This window comes from Aulonocara sp. 'chitande type north' Nkhata Bay, linkage group LG1 (assembly GCF_057382095.1).
Source record: "Aulonocara sp. 'chitande type north' Nkhata Bay isolate Kocher_YH1m ecotype deep benthic linkage group LG1, A_spYH_male_GT1.1, whole genome shotgun sequence".
Lineage (NCBI taxonomy): Eukaryota > Metazoa > Chordata > Actinopteri > Cichliformes > Cichlidae > Aulonocara > Aulonocara sp. 'chitande type north' Nkhata Bay.
This window is the reverse complement of record NC_141344.1, coordinates 12,467,930-12,487,371: the sequence shown is the minus strand read 5'-3', so window position 1 is coordinate 12,487,371 and position 19,442 is coordinate 12,467,930. Positions and strand designations below refer to the sequence as shown.

The window sequence follows — 19,442 nt, the reverse complement described above, 5'->3', positions numbered from 1 at the left end:
TCACATTTATGAGAAAATATCTGGTAAAAATAGAAGAAGAAAGTTGTCTTTTCTTAACTTTGAAAGAATTAGAGCTCTGTTTTAAACACTGGCCATTATAATTTATCTGCCACTTATTATTTAAGTGAAAGAAACTTAACTTAAACGTCTCCAAAGTTACACGGTGCTAAAATCGTGGTTAGTACGAGGAGTGTGTGTGCGTGTGCCATATGTGTTGTTGTTCTGACGCTTTGGGGTGAAACAGAAACTCGCGGCTCAGCAGGTTTATGTCACAAGCCGATACAGGAAGTCCCCCGGCAACTACTAGCCAGCTAAACCACAGCCATGATGGAACAGCTTATGGGGTAGAAAGTGTCGTCGTGCCGTAAAGAAGTGATTTCATGTTGTCTGGATAGGTAAAAACGAGTGGTAACAAGATGGAAGGAACTGTCGCAGTCGTATTTTTGTCGCTCCTTTGTTTAGCGTCGGAGGTAAGTTGGTGAATGTTGATAACTAGCTGTTGACGGGCCTGATAGCCAAACTTACCGACGAAAAAAACGGTCAGCTGTGACTGTTAACGTTTTGAATAAATGTTGAGCATGTAGTCGGCAGACCGTGTTAGTCTCTATCTCAGGGATTGTGTTTTCTTGTAATACAACCGTTCAAACTGCGGTTAATTGTTAGCTCTCGTGTTCATTTCAGTTAGCCTCAGTGCGCTACGACACGGAAAACTGTTTTACTGCTCTGCTGTTAGGGTAAGGTTGTTTTAAAGAAAGCTGAAGTGAAGATAGATATAACTGTGCTGGCCGTTTTAATCTAATTTTACCGAAACCATGGAACTTGAAGACGGTGATTTCCGCGACGTCACCAACAAGGAAGTGTTTACGTTTGGGTGAGCAGATCACAGCGCGGGTGTTCATGTGGGACTCTATACTAAAGCTGACAAGTGGCATGAAACTTTGAGATATCTAACTTTGAGAGTACAAAATAAAGTTTACGGATTACTGTGACAGCGATAATAAAATAAAGTGATTAATAAGTGGCTGGGCTAAAATCCAAGTCCCCCCTCTTTAAAAAAAATGTATAAAACTTTTAAAGGAAAAAAAAATCATGAGATCTATACCCCAATGTATGAGCTAAATTTATGAGAAAATAATGTAAAATATATGAGGAAAAAAACTTTCTGATAAATGTCAAATTTATGGGAAAAAGTGGCAGATTTACAAGAAAAGCTGGCAACTTTTCCTTCATTCATGTGTCCTATATAATATTAAAATATTTGTATATCCTAACATACATGGGCTGTTGGGCTGTTGTTGTTGAGATTTGATGGTGATAGTGTTGGAATGTATTTAAATTAACCTAGTTACTTTTAATTAATTATCCTATTTCATTAATAGGATGCTGTAGCATAAACTAACCCAATAAGCATTAGCAGATTTATAGTATCATCTAGTAGGTTGTAGATCTCAACACAGATGATGTAAGCATTGATGGGTTTTGTTTTTGTTTGTTCGGAAATGGAAAAGTGATGAACAAGATCCATTAGCTGGGGGAAAAAAATTGTTGTTCTTAACTCTCCAAATGCATCTGTGTGGGCAAATGCTTGAAGTACTCTTCATAAAAAATAGATTATTGCACTTATGAATAGTTCAGAGCATAATGTGATTTTGATACCATTTTATACCATATTTTGTATTTATTTGTATTTGTCCCTTGGCTCAGTGTGAATGATTTATGACAAGGTACTCAATGAGCCTTAAGTGTGTTGAACATGGATAACATTTTACTGTCAAAGCAGGGCTGGGTTCAGATATTTTCCATATGTAGTGTATCAAAGGGGTACTATTTCTTTCTCAATAGATAAATGGCCAGGAAGCGATCTCGCATATTTCAAATGGAGATACAGAGAGGGAGTTCTGCATTGTTCACAATCACTCTTGGACCCCACTGGCACAGTCACTGAATTCTGCAGTAAGTTTTTCTATTTTACAGCTCTTTTGGTTTTGACACCTTTCCAAACACTGTCTTACTGTAAGTGTTAATGGACTTTTTCAGATGGAGTACCAGTTGGTGAATATGACTTCCTCTCTGCTGTGTGACAGCTCAGGGATCAATGCATCTTCAGTAATGGGCAAGGCTCTGGTGGTGATGAGGGGCAACTGTGATTTCAGCCAGAAGGCCCTTATCGCTCAGGGACTTGGAGCGATGGCTTTGCTCATTGCCAGCAATAAAACGCTGGTAAGATGTTAGCTTGATTAAGCTGATTTGAGATCTTCCTTTAATTTTTTTTTTATGGTTAGTTATTATTTCCTCTTTGCTGCTTTTGGGTGATCAGAGAAGTGCGCTAGACAAAGGCGTGATTCAGGAAATGATACAGATGTGGTGTTTCTGTGGGGATTTCCATCTAAAAATGCTTTATTGCCTTGTGAAATAGTTTGGTGTCATTGTAATTCATTCATCTGTTAACTAGACAATTTGAAATTTTATTGATTAATTTTAAATTATGACATGAATCTGCTTTATGTCTTCACAAACAGATACCTCATATTAGAGTTGCTGTTACAAGGCCGACACCCAAGAGCATACATGTGTTGTTCACTTAAATTTAACTGAAGTCAAATTTTAATAACATTCATTTAATCAGGAGCTCCCAGTGAGATCTAATCCCTTTCACACGCAGGACCTGCCCAAGTTTGCACCCATACAAATTTAAAATATGTAAAAAATGCAGTGTAAAAACAAGAAGAAAAGCCCTGTCTCCTTTACTAAATACCTTATAATGCTTTCATATTTAACAATAGATCCATCCATCCATTCGCTTCCGCTTATCCTTTTCAGGGTCGCGAGGGGCACTGGAGCCTATCCCAGCTGTCATAGGGCGAGAGGCGGGGTATACCCTGGACAGGTCGCCAGTCTGTCGTAGGGCCAACACACAGGGACAGACAACCGTTCGCACTCACATTCACTCGCACATTCCCACCTATGGGCAATTTGGATTAAACAGTTAACCTATCCCCACAAGCTGCATGTCTTTGAACTGTGGGAGGAAGCCGGAGTAGCCGGAGAGAACCCATGCAAACACGGGGAGAACATGCAAACTCCACACAGAAAGACCCCGGCCTGATGATGGAATTGAACTCAGGACCTTCTTGCTGTGCGGCAACAGTATATTTATGTTTAGATCTTCCTGCAAATGTCCAAGGTGACTAGTAACAGAAGAAGTAAACTGTAAGCTTACCCAGTGTTGCTTTATTGAAAAATATACGCCAGTGTTGCATCCTGTGATCGGTGATCACCAATCCACCAAATCATAAAGAGTGCATTGAGTCTCAAGACCACTGATACACATCTGCCCTGTACTTCTGTCCCTGCACGAACACTTTCACAACAAAAGCAAGCGGTAAAACTGATACTTCTACCACCTCACAAAAAATTAAATTCTATGCAGTTTAATTGATCTAGAGTCAATTTATTAAAAAAAGTCTCATCTCGAAGTGTTTTTTGTTTGTTTTATTGTTGCTCTATTATACTTGAAACATTCCCAAATCACTGATAATATTTATAAAAATGTCTTCAGACAATCCCATCAGCCAACGAGTCGGAGTACGCGAAGGTCAATATTTCTCTCGCTCTCATGAGGTACAAGGATTTCCTGGAAGCTTGGCAGGTCAGAGAACTTTTTCTTTTTAATAAATCCTTTAATATGTCTTGTTTGAATCTGATGACCATTTTTAACTCTTTGCATGCGTCCTCAGGTCTTCGGGAATGAGATGCAGGTGAAGCTGTATGCTCCACCTTCCACAAAGATCGATCCAAGCATTGCAGTCATCCTGCTGATTTCCATTGGCACAGTTGTTTTGGGCGGCTACTGGAGCGGGGCGTGTGAGAGGTGAGATTTTTCAGTATTATACAGCTGTGAGCTGAAAACTCGTGTCTGTAATGATGTCTCATTAAAAATAAACCAAACATAGCAGAAAACACATTGATTTATATATTTTTTTCATATGCAGTCAAAATATCATTAACTGTGTAATGTCAATTGGTGATAATGATGTGAGCAAGTGACATTTAAATGTACTCTTGCTGAGATCATATGTATTGCATTGCTTCACATTTCATTCTGCCTGATGTTGTTTTGTTTCTTCTAATTCAAACACAGTTCAAAGAGGGGTTTTTTGTTTGTGTGTTTCAGGGAACGGTTGAATAGCGGTGCGTCTGGAGGAGGAGGAGGAGGAGGAGAAAGCAAAGCAGACAGTGGAGAGCTTTCACTGTACTCTCCTCTCAAAGTGGTTATCTTTGTTGCCTTGATGTGCGGGATGCTCGTCCTCATGTACTTCTTCTACAAAGTTCTCGGTTAGGGTTTTGTTGTTGTTGTTTTTTGTTTTTTTTGTTTATCAGTTCCTGGTTGTTTAACAGAGTAATTTTACCTCGAGTTTTGGTGATATGATCTATTTATTTATTTTTCTCCAGTTTACGTCATTATTGTTATCTTCTGCCTGGCATCTGCCTCTGCGCTCTATAGCTGTTTTGATGCAGTGATGGACAAAATCGGTTGCGGCACTTTAAGGTATGAGCCTCAGACTTTGGAACCACATTAAATATACACCACATCATTGTAGTTAAAACATTAAATAGATATCAGACCTTTAGAGAGAGTTTTTACTATTGACTAGTTCCTGGCGACTAATTTTGAGTGAGATATTATTTTGTTTGTATTGAAAAACCTGGGGAAATTACTGCGTTAAAGTGACGAAAAGATAAAAATTAACGTATAGCAAATTGGTTGAATGTACGGTAGGTCAGTAAAATGAGGAGCTTAGCCATGTAAAAGTTAAAAATGAATTGTGAATTTCTCCAGAAGTCACAGAGGGGGGATGCTGTCGTTGAGTGAGTGGTTCACACAAATGGTGAGGTAAAATAATCTAGGCAGAAGGGGGAAATTAAGTACTGCAAGATCCAAGTGATTCATGGATAGTAAAGGTCTGATTTTTGATGTGTTACTAACATTTAAAAAACTTTTTTTTTTCTGTTTTTATATTAAAAAGACCAGTGGTTTAAAGCTTGAAAAGCTTCAAACAAACATCAGCCTCTCGGTGAATGTGTGCAAGAATTTTACTTGTTTTGTTTTTGTTTCTTTGTTTCTACCTAAATGTGGCTCTGTGTCTTTTTCCAGGTTCTCTGTCCGGAATTGGAACTTTTCAGTGAGGTCTCTCTTGTTGGCTGCTGTGTGCATTAGCATTTCTGTGGTCTGGGGAGTGTACAGAAATGAAGACAGGTACACATTCACAGTCCTGTCAGTTTTCAGACATGGTTACACCACTGTGGTGGTGAATTTCTACAACACTGTAGGTTAAAATTACCCAGAAAATTGTAACAATGTTTATGAGACAGTTTATCCTGAAATAGCTACATTTAAAGTAATGAAAACCCTGAAGTCAAAGAGGTCTTTATGTCTTGCAGATGGATCTGGATTCTGCAGGACCTCCTTGGCATTGCTTTCTGCCTCAACTTCATGAAGACAATTTCACTGTCCAATTTCAAGGTATTTTTTCTTGTACAATGAATACTTGCACTGTAGTTGTTCTATTTATACAAATATATATTTGTTCATATTTATCAACACTTCCTGTAAGAATGTCAGGCAGTGCTCCATTCCTAAGAATTTTTGTTTTTTTCCCGTCTTTGATATTTGATTAAAAATGTTATCACACTCACAAAGCTTCTAGCAGATTTCCTCACATGGAGTTTTGAGCCATGTAGTTGGTGATAATTTTTTCTTTCCAATTTCTCGAAGATCTGTGTGATTCTTCTGAGCCTCCTGCTTGTATATGATGTCTTCTTTGTTTTCATCACTCCTTTCTTCACTAAGGTATGTTTTATCTGTATCTTGTTGCTAAAGCAGTAATGTTGTTATTGATTTTTTTTTAAAAATGAAGTTTTTGCTATTTCTCTGCATTTGCTGCTCTTATTGCCTCAAGGTCTGACACATTTGAGAATCCACTCATCAAATATTAGTTATACACTGAATTAGTTATTATTTTTTAATATGAAGTGAACCCTGCACACAAATTGATATGTACACCTTGGATGTTTTTGTCTATTAGCAAGTTTGTGCACAAACTACAAAAATATCACCCTAATTTAATAAAAATTAATGTAGATGTGTGGCATGGAAAAGGGAATAATACTTTCTTATAGTTGAACCTTTATTTAACCAGGAGCGTATAAGCTGAGAAAGCCAAAAGTAAGTTTACTAATAAAACAAACAAGAAATTCCACAAAATAAGTTTATACATATAAAAAAAGTCAGATGCAGAAACATCTAAAAACGTCAGAGCTAAAACATTTAAAACTTCAGAATAGAGTCGTCTCAGGCAAAGAAGTAGCCATAAGGTTTATATATAACATTGGCAGCCATAAGAACAATTAAAAATGACTTGAATTTATTTAGTTTGACTACCTCTGTGAAATTCTGTTGTGGATCTGATCTGAGGCAGAAGGAATTTCAGCTGTACTGAATTGAGGCAAAGTCTAGTTGTACTAGTTAGATCACTGGATGCTATGCCTGGATATAGACAAGTGAATCTTTACGGTTCAGGAATGCTTGAGCACAGTAGTGTGAGTGGTCCACAGGCCTGAGCATAGATTTTCACTTTTTCGTCAATGACAAACTGATGCTCTGCAGGAGTGCTTTTCAACAGCAACAGTCTACGAAAGAGGGTGAGCGAAACAAACTGAAGTTTACTCCGGTTTATATGAGCACAAGCCATAAGGGGAGTGGGGATGTATAACAGTCGTGCTCAGGCGAGGCAACTATGTCTAGTGTGAGTACACTCTGTCTAAATTTTGGTTTAGATCTAGATCTTAACTCTGAAACTTCTGTCGGTGCTGTGCTTTTTGGAAATCGAATTTCCCAGAGGAACCCACCCGAGGGATTAATAAAGTTCTATCTAATCTAATCTAATCTAAGATCGCTTAGACAACATGAGATGAGGCATTAGCTTTTGCACTCTCTGAGGGCCTTTCTGAGGATATTTTGCTCTGGTGTTTTAGTATGATGTTATTTCATTTTCATTAAGTAATTTGATATGAATGCTTGGCATCTCCCCCTTTGCCACAGAATGGAGTAAGCATCATGGTGCAGGTTGCCCTGGGCCCAGATGCATCTGGAGAGAAGGTAAGCTTCCTGCATTGTTTCCCATCTTGAAGGGGAACTCCACCAAACTGTTTTTAGGGCTATTGTTAATTTGGAAAAAAAACCCAATTTTTTTCTTCACAGCTGGCTTTATCCATATCCAAGTCTGACTGTACTGATGTGAATGCAAAATCTCTTTCACATTATGAGAGAATTTCTTCAAACGTGCGCCATAAAGACTAGAAGGTCACTTAGAATTTTATTTTTTTTATATTTCCCATCCATGGAGCCAGACTTGTCTTTTAAACTGGTCTTGAGCAAAAATTCTCCAGGGTTTCTAAAGGTCTGCCAAAGTTTTTCTTTGGCCATTGGCTGATTTTTCACTCGTTTTCAGGGGAATGTTTATTAGGTTACTTAACACTGACCGATGAATAATTCAAAGCTAAAAAAAGATGAACCTCTGTGTCTACGCTTAACAGACAGCTTAGAAAAAAGGCTGTTGGAAATAAAGTTATTAGCTAAAAACCATATCTTAGCATGGTGTGCAGAGCGTCCTTAAAAAAATTAAGGAAGCTGAACAAGTAGAGAAGAAAAGAAGAAGTAACAGACTAAAAATATCTACCCTCATCAGATACAGTAACTGTCTAGAAGCAATTCTTAAGAAACAGGAGAAAATGAGACGAAGCTGAGGTATACCAAATTCACAAGTGCTGGACTGAAAATCAGTGGCAACAGGTCCCATTGGGTGTTAAATCCAAATGATCAAAATGTACAAAGGAGGTCAGGAGGGAGGGACAATAGTGAATGTCTGCAGCCATCTGTAAAAGGCAGCAGAGTTTCTGTCAGAGTTTGGGGCTGGAGCAGCTTCATATTTCAGCACGAGAATGATCCCAGCAAACACACTTCCAACACAGTAAAAGCACACCTGGATAGAAAAAACACACAGTGGAACACTATTAGTCATCGATTGGTGTCCCCAGAGCCCAGACCTCAAAATTATTGAGGTAATGTGGGATCATCTTAACAGAGAACAAAAGAAAAGGCAGCCAATACCCAAAGAAAAGCTTTTTGTCTTGTTCAAGAAGCCTAAGAGTCCTGGTTCAACCATCATGGAATCACTTCAACCATATTTTTTCATTTTCCTAGCAAAATATAAAAACATGAGGGCTAACTCAAGACTTTTCACACTATTGTATACATAAAAATTCACAGCCTAATTAAGGCAACATTTTATGTCTAATGGACAAACTAATCTGCATTGTAACTCTTCTTTTAATACTCAGATTCACTTGTATAAATTTGGGTTCAGGAAGTGGGTTAAAAAAAAAAATCACTCTTTACCAGAGTCACAAACGGAGCACTATAAGATGGGCTTGGTGGAACTCCCTTACACGTTTGTTATGGCTTCATTAACAACCCAGCTGACATGGACTGCTTGTTGTAGATGCCCTGAAGGGAACAATAGACTAACTGTGCACTGGGGTTGGGCGGGTTCTGTCTTAGACACAAGGTGTGGAGATCCCCGCTGAACCCCAGCCTCCCTCTGAGAAAGTAAGGCTTGACTTGTTACCCATCCACTACTTTTTCCTTTATTGTTTGGTTTTGTTTTTGTTGTAATGATAGCTGAGGTGGGTAGAGAGGTATGGTGGCAGTTGATTTTTAGTCTTTGAAAGAACAAATTTTACATTTTTATTGGGTAAATGTGTACATATGTTAAAATGTGTACATATATACATATGTTAAAATGATAAAAGGTTTATATACGTGTATCAATATGCATGTCTGTCATGCATGTCCAGAAGGTGGTTAAGAAGAAACTAATATGATTAAAAATATCTTTTTGGCACGAGAAAGATGTGTTTTTTTTTTTGTTTGTTTGCAGCAAGTAATGTTGTGAGCTAGTTATGTGCACACGCATGTTTTTGTTACAGGATATTAATAAAAAAGGTGCATGGTGATGGGTGCTTATAAGTTACCACATTTTCCAGTAATATTGCTTAAGAAAGATTAGAGCGGCAGTTTTACAGCTCATTAATTAATCAGGAATGCATTATTTTCATACTCCTTGAGACAAATTGTTTTGTATTCTTATTGATTTGTGTAAAAATTGCCTACACACATGGTGACTAACTTTTTTTTTTTTTTTCCTTTGGTTTTCATTTTTTTATTTTACTAAATTCCTGAGTGGGTTTGCTTGTTCTCGATCTTATTGTGGAAAAAATAAAAGTGGGAGGTAAGATTTAAGAAGTTCAGTTCAGGTATTACAAAAACACAATACAGACAACAATAAATGATAGCAGTCCTTTTGTTTAGAGCTTCGTTCTTTATGTCTACGCAGACCGGATGGATTCTGAAATATGGAAATGAAAGATTTAGCTGGAAATGTCTGTGTATCAGAAAATATGCAAAGTAATCTACAGCAGTGTAGAAAAGTGTACCTGCTATAGGTTGGATTCAAGTAAAGCTAAGGGACGGCCGTCAGATTAGGTGGAACACAAAGACACTGAACAAGATTTCTGCTGTTGGCCTTTTTGTCATTTTTAGCATCTGTAATGCTTCATTTTCTCAGCTTCCTGTGGTGATGCGTGTCCCGCGTCTCTTAGCTTGGGCTCAGAACCTGTGTATGATGCAGTTCTCCATCCTGGGTTACGGCGACATCATTGTCCCAGGTAAGGATGTAGACGCTCTCACAGTTCACCTTTACACCACTGCTTATATGTGTGAGCATTTCTGTGTACAAACATTAGTTAGACATATGAAGCAATTCTTAACAATGTGTTAGATTTTGTTTTTAATACAAATAAAGGTTGTTTAAAAAAAAAAAAAAATATATATATATATATATATATATATATATATATATATATATATATATATATATATATATATATATATATATATATATATAATTTTTCTTTTTTTTTTTTTTTTTTTTTTTCTTTGATTCAAAAACACAAAGAACAAAATAGGAAAACTAATTTAAAATTGCAACTTGATAGCAAAATGTTAGGGTGCTTACTCAATAAATGCAGAGTCCGTGGTTTGAGTTTAGCCAGACTCTTCTTTTGATTTCATACGTCTTCGGTTAGTCTCTTTACACCATTAACTGTAAATGGGGGGGGGGGAATGAATGAGTTACTAACCCATACATACAGGATTTCATACTGGATGATCTAAGTGTAATGATGAGTGGCTCTCACCCTGCATTGTTGTTGGACCCACAGGTCTTTTGGTTGCCTACTGCAGCAGGTTTGATGTTTGGATCAAGAGCAAGAGGAAAGTCTACTTCGTCAGTTGCTGCATAGGTATCACACATCTGTTATCATTTTGTTGGGTCTGTCATTAATTTTCATGGATTTAAAAAACAAACAAACACACACACAATGTCTTGTGTGTAAAGTCATTGAATTTTGTGAAAAGGGGGAAAATATTCAGATCGGGGTTTGATTTTTGCCAAACCCCGATCTGTTTGAGTGAATTGCTGGTTTAAACGTACACCATTTCTTTTCTTTTCTTCTTTTCTTATCATATTGCATATGATCAGTCATTTGTATTGACTGCCAGGACTGAACTCACGTTCTTCATATTGAACTTCATGCAATGTCACGCAAACGCTTATGAGCTCTTTTTAGTTTTATTACTCATAAAATGTGGTCTGATCTTCATCTGTGTCAACATGACTTAACTGATAACACGAGAACATTTGTACATTTCATGTCTTTATTACACAAACTGAGAAATCATTCACAGTGCAGGCTGGAAAAGGCAAGTGAACTCTTGACTTACGTGACTTGTAGAACCTCTTTCAGTCACAACGGTCTCCATTAGAAATTCTCAGAATTGCAAAATGTTTTTTTTTTCCCTTTGTTTTTTTCCCCCTGGATTTTTAATGCTGTGTTGTACCAATGCAAACACACTACCTCATTCACTTGGTCTCTGTTATCTCTTTGTTATACATACATATAAGCGCACAAAGCAAAAAATAATATTGCATAGCAGTAATCTATAATATTTAATAGCATGATAATGGGACTGTGTGAATGCATATTTCCAACATTTAAGTGGTAATGTTTTTTCAATAATGTTTACAAAAAGCCCAGACTCACCCAATACCACTGCATCTTACTGACCTTGTTCTCAACAGAGTCAGTGACAACCTTGCTCAAATCCAAAGTCCTGTTGGTATACTCATCATGTTCTTCTCTCTACTTCCTCTTTAAAATTGGCATACCAAACATAATTTATTGTGTTGCTGCACTGACGAAGTATTTTATAAGAACACGTGCAAACAGACCGTGATGTTCCTTTCACCGTGGTGTGCAGCTTGGATGACATTTACGTGTTGGTGTGCAATGCCTTATACCTCCAAACAAGATTTATTTTTTTTTTTAAGCTTAAAATGGTTCAATAGTTGGCCACAGAGCATTGTCTAAAAGTGGACTTTTGCAATCTTCATCCCACAGTCTGAAGATATGATTTTAGGCGAATGATGATCCTAAATTGGTCGTGGTGTGAATTTGAGCATGAGCCCCACAGCAAACTGACTATCTGTCGGGTCTCCAGCCCTCCAGCCCCTGAACTGGATAAGTGGAATAGAAGGCCTTTAGAAATACTTTACAGGCTTTTCCAGCTCATTACATCTCTGTAATTTATCTTTTGAACATTGTTGACATTGAAGTATAATTCAAACCGAGTAATCTCTCGAGGATAACTTTATTTAAAAAAAAAAAAAAAATTACAACCCTTACTTCAAATGTCATCTTCTTAATTGGAGCACATGAGTCAAAGACAAGTCGTTAGCACAACTTTTTCCAGCTTGAACTGTTGATAACTACCTAGTTTTACTATTGAATACATGAATATAGCTTTTATGCATCATTTTGTTTGTTACCATTTTTATGACCTGCAAGTTCAATTCTCTGTACTTTCAAAGGGTTCACTTGTATTTAGCTGCAGTTTTACTTTTTAGTCTTTGAGGTTTATTAGCTGATGTAGTAATAAAGTTTTATTTACAAGTGCACTGAATTAGCTTTTTACTGAGTCTCTTTTCACACTTGTCAACTGAAAGGCTGCCATATAAAGCCAGGTGTAAGCTTTAAGTTTACCATATCTCTTTCCTTCTTCATATTTCTTTTTAGCCTATTTCCTGGGAATGATACTGACATTCATCGTGATGTTGCTGTCAGGAATGGGACAGCCTGCTCTGCTTTACTTAGTGCCCTTCACTGTGATAACTTCTGCTGTGGTGGCAGGCTGCAGGGGGGAGATGAAGCAGTTCTGGGCTGGAACCACATACCAGGTGAGAGGAGGAGAGGGAGAATTGTATTGGTGTTTTTCTATTATTCCAAAAAACGTCATTCCTCTTGTAGCTGTCATATTTGACTGTCAATACCGGTTCATTAAAGAAAAAAATCTGTCAACAGTTTGCTCTTTTTAAATCCAGAGGACGGAATAAGAAGTGTAGTCACAGACTACGTGATTATTAATAATTTGCCTTACTAATATGGAAATCCTGACATGCTTTAGTTGTAGGCTGTCTTTGTTTACCATAATGAAATGACAATCCGTTAAAAAAGGAGGAAAAGGGAAAGATCACTTGTTAGTTTTCCTATGTGTTCCTGTGTTAGCTGGAGTTCTTGGAAGAAAACTTGACTGTTTGCTTGCTGGATTCTTGCAGAGCGAGTTTTTCTTGACTGGTAGCTGTTTTAAAACAAACAGAAAAATCTTGTTTGCTGTCAGCTGGAGTTCCATAGCATGCATCATTTCTAATATGCCTGTCAGCGGTTCATATACAAGTCAGCTGTGAAAAAAAACTGGTCTCACCTGACACAGCAGGCTGTTCAAAAAAAGTGCTTATATTATATTGAATTGCATGCTGGCCTCAAAGAATGCTGTTTATTCCAGGCTATTTTCCCTGTTGTCTAACTGTTTCCTGACCTTAAAAATATGTGACCCCCGTTGTGACTGAGAATGGTTTTAACTGGAACGGCTGCTGGCTTAAATGATGGTAAATGTGAAAACAATGATGATTATCTTTGCATGGATTTCTGTAAACTCTGACCTAATATACAATCCAAAAAACATGCATATTAGGTTAAATCTAAGTTGGGCATATTTGTAGATATGAGTGTAAATGTTTGTCTGTCCTTATGTTTTAGCCCTGTGATAGAACTCTCCAAGCTGTTCCCCGTCCCTCACCATGAACAGGCTCCAACCATTTGGTGACCCTGAATTGGAAAAGCAACTAGAAAATGGACATGATGTCTATAAATTCTGTTTTCCAGACATGACACGTGGAAATTTGCGGAATACTGTAGCAGTGTTATTCAGCTACCTCTCCTGTTAATCTCAGTGATATTAGACTAGATAAACATATCCAGCAGTTCTGATCCAACTTTAAGGTTCATTCTGACTAAAATCTGTAACAGCTGGAGATGGTGTACCAAGCAAAAAGTATTTACAATATACTGAGAAATACATAATAAACAGAGAATTAAAAAGAATGACAGTAGAATCAAAATTAATGAAATGTTGGAGAGCAAGAATAAATTAAGCCTGCTTTTGAAGGAACAGAAGAAATACACCAGTTAAACTGGAAAGGATAATGAAACCAAGTGTGTTTTTAGTTGAGATTTGAGTACTTAATGAGGTTGACTCCTTGGTCTTAAATGGATCGTTTTTACAGTGAAAACCAGTCTCCTTCTTTGAACTATTAAAAGCTGTTGATCAACTGACCCAAGCATATGGCATGGCGCATAAAATGATAACAAATCTGATAGATAAGCCGATTGTAGCTTATCTAAGCTGATTGTTGCTTATAAGATGATTGTTGCTTGTGATAGACGGGACCATGCAATCACTAAATATAGAAGCAACTCAGCAGGGTTCAAGGATGTTAGGAAATGGTTTTATCGTTTGTTTAATGTTTGAGCTTGTTAAATCAAAAGAATAAAACCAAGCATCTAAACTATACCTTTAGTTCTGAGATTGCCTTTATGATACAAAGACAGCCATCAGTCAAAACTATAACTTGAAATTTATTTCTCACACGAGAGAGGCTTATTATGTTTGAAAGGTTTAGGGAAATCCATGCAGCCAATATGAAAATATCTGTGGTTCTCACATTTGCCATCCAGACATTCAAAGTCATCACAAAACATTAAACTTGTAACACTCTGGCAAGGCTGGGTGAATGTGTGGGCGTGTGTGTGTACGTATGTCCATGAGAGTGAGACACGCACAAACTGTAAAAGAGAGACAATTCTGACCTGGCTTCATTTTCACCAGGTCTTGGACTCATCCAGGGAACCTTTGCTGCCAGGTGTGCTTCCCTCCAAACCCCAGACCTCTCCCCTGCAACGCTCCTGTCATTAATGTCACTTACTGCAGTGCCTTATTGTCTCTTATCAGCTTCTTTATCACCCTTTGTTTTGACATTTTAACTCCTGATTTCCAGGGTCAGTTTGATATTTAAAGACAAACTACATATTAACTCTTTTAAAATTCAAATACATTTTAGGACAGAAGTTTGAGTGTGAAATAATACACCATTTTAGCCATTAGGTGTCTCCAGTTGACTGAAAATAATCTTTGATGTGTCTAAAGTGACTCACAGTGATATGATAAAGTGGACTTGTCTAAAAGCTGTGGCCCTGGAATGACATTAACTTATTTCCTTTTTTTTTTAGTTTTTTGTTTGTTTGTTTTTGTCCTTTTTTGTTTCCTTTTCCACTCTCTGCTCATTCCAGCTTTTTTTCAATGGACAGGATTTAATAACTGCCTCATCCTTCATGCAGTTCCCAATGTGTTCATGTTGCCCTTTGCATGATTCTGCTTGCAGTTGACGTGGGAGAGCTGTGGCATGAATTTTTGAATGCATTATCTCTGTTGTTTGTTATTAGTAGAACAAATCATATATGCAGCTTGCATTATAAATTCAAATGCTGCCTATGAGTCTGCCTTTCTTACTAAACTAAAAGATTAAAGTAAACATTAACATGTCTTTCCTTTTCTTTAGAGAAAAGAACTGACCGATCCGTAGACGGCGAAAGATGCTGACTTACAGTGTTGAATATGGACTCTCTTCTTTGTCTTTTTTAAAATCTCAATTTAATTTTACATTTGCAAAGCAAGGGAACACATGTTATTGATCAAATGATCCTTCAAGCAGTACATTTTGATTGATGTGAAAGGTAAATGAATGCTGTGTAGATGCAACTGAGATATTAAAGTGATTAAAAACACATGCTTAGCGCCTGAAAGTTCTGTCAGGTTCACTTTGAGAAAAACATAATGACAACTTTGCCTTGGTGATGATTGAGAATAAGAACGCACTTTATAATATTCAGCTTGGCAGTTGTTACATCATTGGGAATGGGTTTGGGCTTTAAATTACTTGTAGCTATTTTGATAACTAGGGTTTGTGTGTAACCTGTTTGTAAGATGTGATTTCTTTCGTTGCCTTATATTAAATAAAAAAACGAATTGTATTTCATGTTCTTGTCTGTAGCTTTCTGATTTTTAATTTGTGACTTTTAAGTGAACAAAGTCTTCCTATAGGTGAAGTGCACAACAACCCCAGTTCTGTGTGTGCGTTTGTGTGTGTTAAATTCTTTAACAAGAATTTTAGCATATTCTTGTTAAAATGTAAGTTGCTGTTGTGGGGGAAAAAACATAAGCCAGTATATATTTCACAGGTTTTTCCCACCTTTAATATGACCTATAACCTGTACATTTCACACAGTGCTTGGGTTGTTGTTCTGAAAGGTAAAATTGCTCTTCCACATCAGATTTTTAGCAAACGCCAGATGATTAGAGACATGAATAAAACATAAAAAAAACCAAACATAAAATCCTAGTAGTGTTTTTTTGTTTTGTTTTGTTTTTTTGTTTTGTTTTTTTAACTGTAAAAACCACAGACGTGTTGAGTAAATTATTTCTATAACTTTAAATGCTAATATAAATTGTACATTTTGAAAACTTACACACATTTTGTAAACATATACAACTATTTATCAACAAATGCAGCAAATACACCTGTTTTTTTTTTTTTTTTTTTTATTTTATTTTGTACAACCATTTAAAAATATTACTATAATGAAAATGAGAGAACAATCAGGTGTCTTAATAAGATGCCCCACAAATTATTTGTGCCAGTAAAAAAAAAAAAATGTTTGTCTGCCACAAGACAGAGGAGAACACCACAGCAATAAACCTGCAGGCCTAACAACAGGAGGTGTATCACACCTCTTTTCCACCTGGAGACAGCATTTGCATTGCAATCTGCCTTTGTAAATGGACTGATTCTTATATAGCGCTTTTCTACTCTCCTGGAGTACTCAAAGTAAGTAAAACATTCCACATTCACCCAGTCACACATGCACTTTCTTCTAGACTTATGCGTGCTTCCTAACTACATTCATACACATTCACACTCCGATGTTGCATCGGAGAGCAACTTGGGGTTAGTATCTTGCCCAAGGATACTTGACATACAGACTGGAGGAGCCAGGGATCGAACCACTAACCTTCCGATCAGTAGGTTAGTGGTTTGTCACAGTCATTAGTGCCCTCACTGACACACAAAACAAAACAACGACTACATAACAGACTAACTACACACTCCACACTAAACCTCACAAATGTCTCACATCTCAAAACTCGCTATCGATATCTCTCTGTCTCTCTCTTTCACTTGCTCGTTCTGTCTCTCTGCCATCACTCCTAAAACCTTCCCCTATTCCTAAACAACCAAATCCCACGCGTTGACTTTTTAAAAAAGAATTGGTCGACATGCTACATTTTTCCACCAGTAGGAAAGAGGTGGCTATTTTTTTTCTTTAGTGTTTTTGTGCTGTCCTTAGAAAATGCTTTAAAAACAAAAACACACAAAATGAGACAATAGTATTTAGAAAAAAATGCTTATATATATTTTTTTATCTTAACTCTGGATTTAGTGGTCTGTCATTAAAATTTAAAAACCGGTGTATACTTTGAAGTCTGAACTTTCAACACAGGCTGAAATAGAGACTCAGCGTGGCTGCAGCTTATTGGAGCTTAAAGTCATCTTAAATCAGTTATGTGATTTGGAGGTGCTGTGTGTCCGTGGACCCCAAAAGGTTAATAACACTCACCTTTATTCCATTTCCAGAGTGCACCAACCAACCACCTGTGTGAAATAGGGCTGGGTATTGTCACTGATTTCTACGATCGATTTGATTCCAATTCACAAGGTCCTGATTCGATTCGATCCACGATTTTGATTCAATTTGAATTGGGGAAATTTTGTCTCAGACAGTCAGAAATATTATAATTCTGATCATTTATCAGTACTGACACTTGTGAGACTTCATCAGAGGTGTAAGCATCACAGCAGATGCCAAAGTACCATGTCAAAGTACCTGAGGATAAAACAGAAAAACATTAACGAGATTTTTCTGGCCTGGCTTTTTATAGCAGATATCCTTAAAAATATTCTGCAGTAGAACAAAAACAAAAGAAAACCATGCATCAACATATGAACATTACCTGATGCTGCTGAAGTGAAGCAGAGCAAAGTTACAGAGGTTTGATTAGAGACACAGCTAAGTGTTTTGCAATGTGCCATCATTTTAAAAAGTTTACATTTCTTCTGCATTGAACAGCAGAAATGGCGCTTTCTTGTCGGAGGTCATTAAAAAAACACTGGCCGACAGCGCTGTACACAACGGTAGACAGGTGGGTAATAAGAAAGCAAATAATGCAGAAAATTTTGATTTTTAGATGAGAAACTGTTCTTAAAGTACACTTAGAGAGAGCTGTGCAGGAACTGTGATTTTATTGTGGTGGAAGCAAAACAGCAAAAGTAAGAGGAAATTATCAATATATTCAGTTTTAGAATTTATAATCACTTTTAACTGTAACTACGCTCAAAGTGCTTATGCTATCTTATTTTAATAAACAACACTGTCATATGCAAAACTAGAGTAGCACTTGTGGTGGCCAGAGATGGGCAGTAACGCGTTACTTGTAACGCGTTACTTGTAACGCGTTACTGTAATCTGATTACTTTTTTCAAGTAACGAGTAAAGTAAGGGATTACTATTGCAAAATCAGTAATTAGATTACCGTTACTTTCCCGTAGGAACGCTGCGTTACTGCGTTACTAAAACCGTGATTTTTTTTGCGAGAATGTCTCATGACAGTGACGTAAGCAAGTGCGACGTTGGTGACAGCAGCTGTGTGCAGATCAACAATGGATAATATATCGAGTGCGGGAGAGAGTATGAGCGTGCAGCGTTTAAAGTGTGGAAGTACTGACCTTACTTTGAGTTTGATTCCATAAAAAGTGACAAAAACATTAGCGTCCATCGTGCGTGGGAAGAAAACTTCTTTTTACAGCGAAAAAAACCCCTAAACTTCCGAGCAAGCACCGAGTAGCTACGACGTGATGGGAAACTCACAGAGACACTCGCGCGGATTCTTCAACTGACCGCAGCACACCTGCACCAGGGTAACCCTCCGCCTACCCTGCTCCTGCTTTACAGGTGAAAATAGAGCAAAAGGACCGCTGAGTCTTTGACTTTATTTATTTTCTGCTGTGTTTTACTTGCATCTGTTTGAAAGAGTGAGTGAAAACACAAAAAATATTTTATTTTATGTGCTGGAATGTGTAGAAAATAGGTTTAAATGTTAAACTAATTTATTCAAGTCAGAGAATGTTGCATATAATTAAATGTTTTGCTTGATGCATAAAGTTAAAAGATTAAAACTGATAAAACAAGTTAAAAAAAGAGACTTTTCCATTTGATTACATTTTGTATGATGGATTATGTAGAAAAAGTAGAATTGGGCTGAAAGATCTATCACTTTATCACCTCTTCAGGTTGTAAATTGTGTTTTTAAAAAGTAACTAAGTAACTAAGTAATTAATTACTTTTGAAAATAAGTAATCAGTAAAGTAACGGGATTACTTTTTTGGGTGAGTAATCAGTAATTAGTTACTGATTACTTTTTTCAAGTAACTTGACCAACACTGGTGGTGGCAAGAGATGATTTTAGGATGGTACATGCCACCCCATGCCACCCTTCTAGATCCACCCCTGCCCTGGACCCGGTTCTTCCTAGTGATGGTAAATTTGATTCTTTTTACTGAATCGAGTTTTAATGAGTCACTCACCAAAGTGAATTGGATTTTTGAGTCATTTGATTCACTGAGTCAGTTGACCAGAGAGTGCAAAAAATGTGTGAGATGTGTGAAATGTATGATTCAGCACAGGAAGGGAGGGGGTGAGTAGCTCAAATGTGCTGTTAGCATTGTTAGCAGAGCGATGCTACTGTGAACCAA

General features: G+C 37.1%; 1 protein-coding gene across 5 annotated transcripts; it reads left to right on the top strand.

Annotated features, from left to right (window-relative positions):
- The first annotated feature begins 237 nt into the window (after positions 1–237).
- sppl2a (signal peptide peptidase like 2A) lies at positions 238–15,611 on the top strand. Of its 5 annotated transcripts, none has more exons than XM_086272181.1 (17): positions 239–470; positions 1,843–1,953; positions 2,038–2,220; positions 3,560–3,649; positions 3,738–3,871; positions 4,175–4,335; positions 4,453–4,549; positions 5,156–5,257; positions 5,443–5,524; positions 5,777–5,851; positions 7,103–7,159; positions 8,621–8,668; positions 9,687–9,786; positions 10,342–10,422; positions 12,256–12,416; positions 14,405–14,438; positions 15,135–15,611. In XM_086272181.1, the coding sequence occupies exons 1-17, from the start codon at positions 417–419 to the stop codon at positions 15,173–15,175; spliced, it is 1,611 nt and encodes a 536-aa protein (XP_086128307.1). In that variant the 5' UTR covers positions 239–416; the 3' UTR covers positions 15,176–15,611. The 5 variants fall into 5 exon arrangements, with proteins under 5 accessions (XP_086128459.1, XP_086128230.1, XP_086128307.1 ...); XM_086272412.1 differs by lacking the exon at positions 239–470 and adding an exon at positions 576–871; XM_086272333.1 differs by lacking the exon at positions 14,405–14,438 and having other exon boundaries at positions 238–470.
- Positions 15,612–19,442: the final 3,831 nt, after the last annotated feature.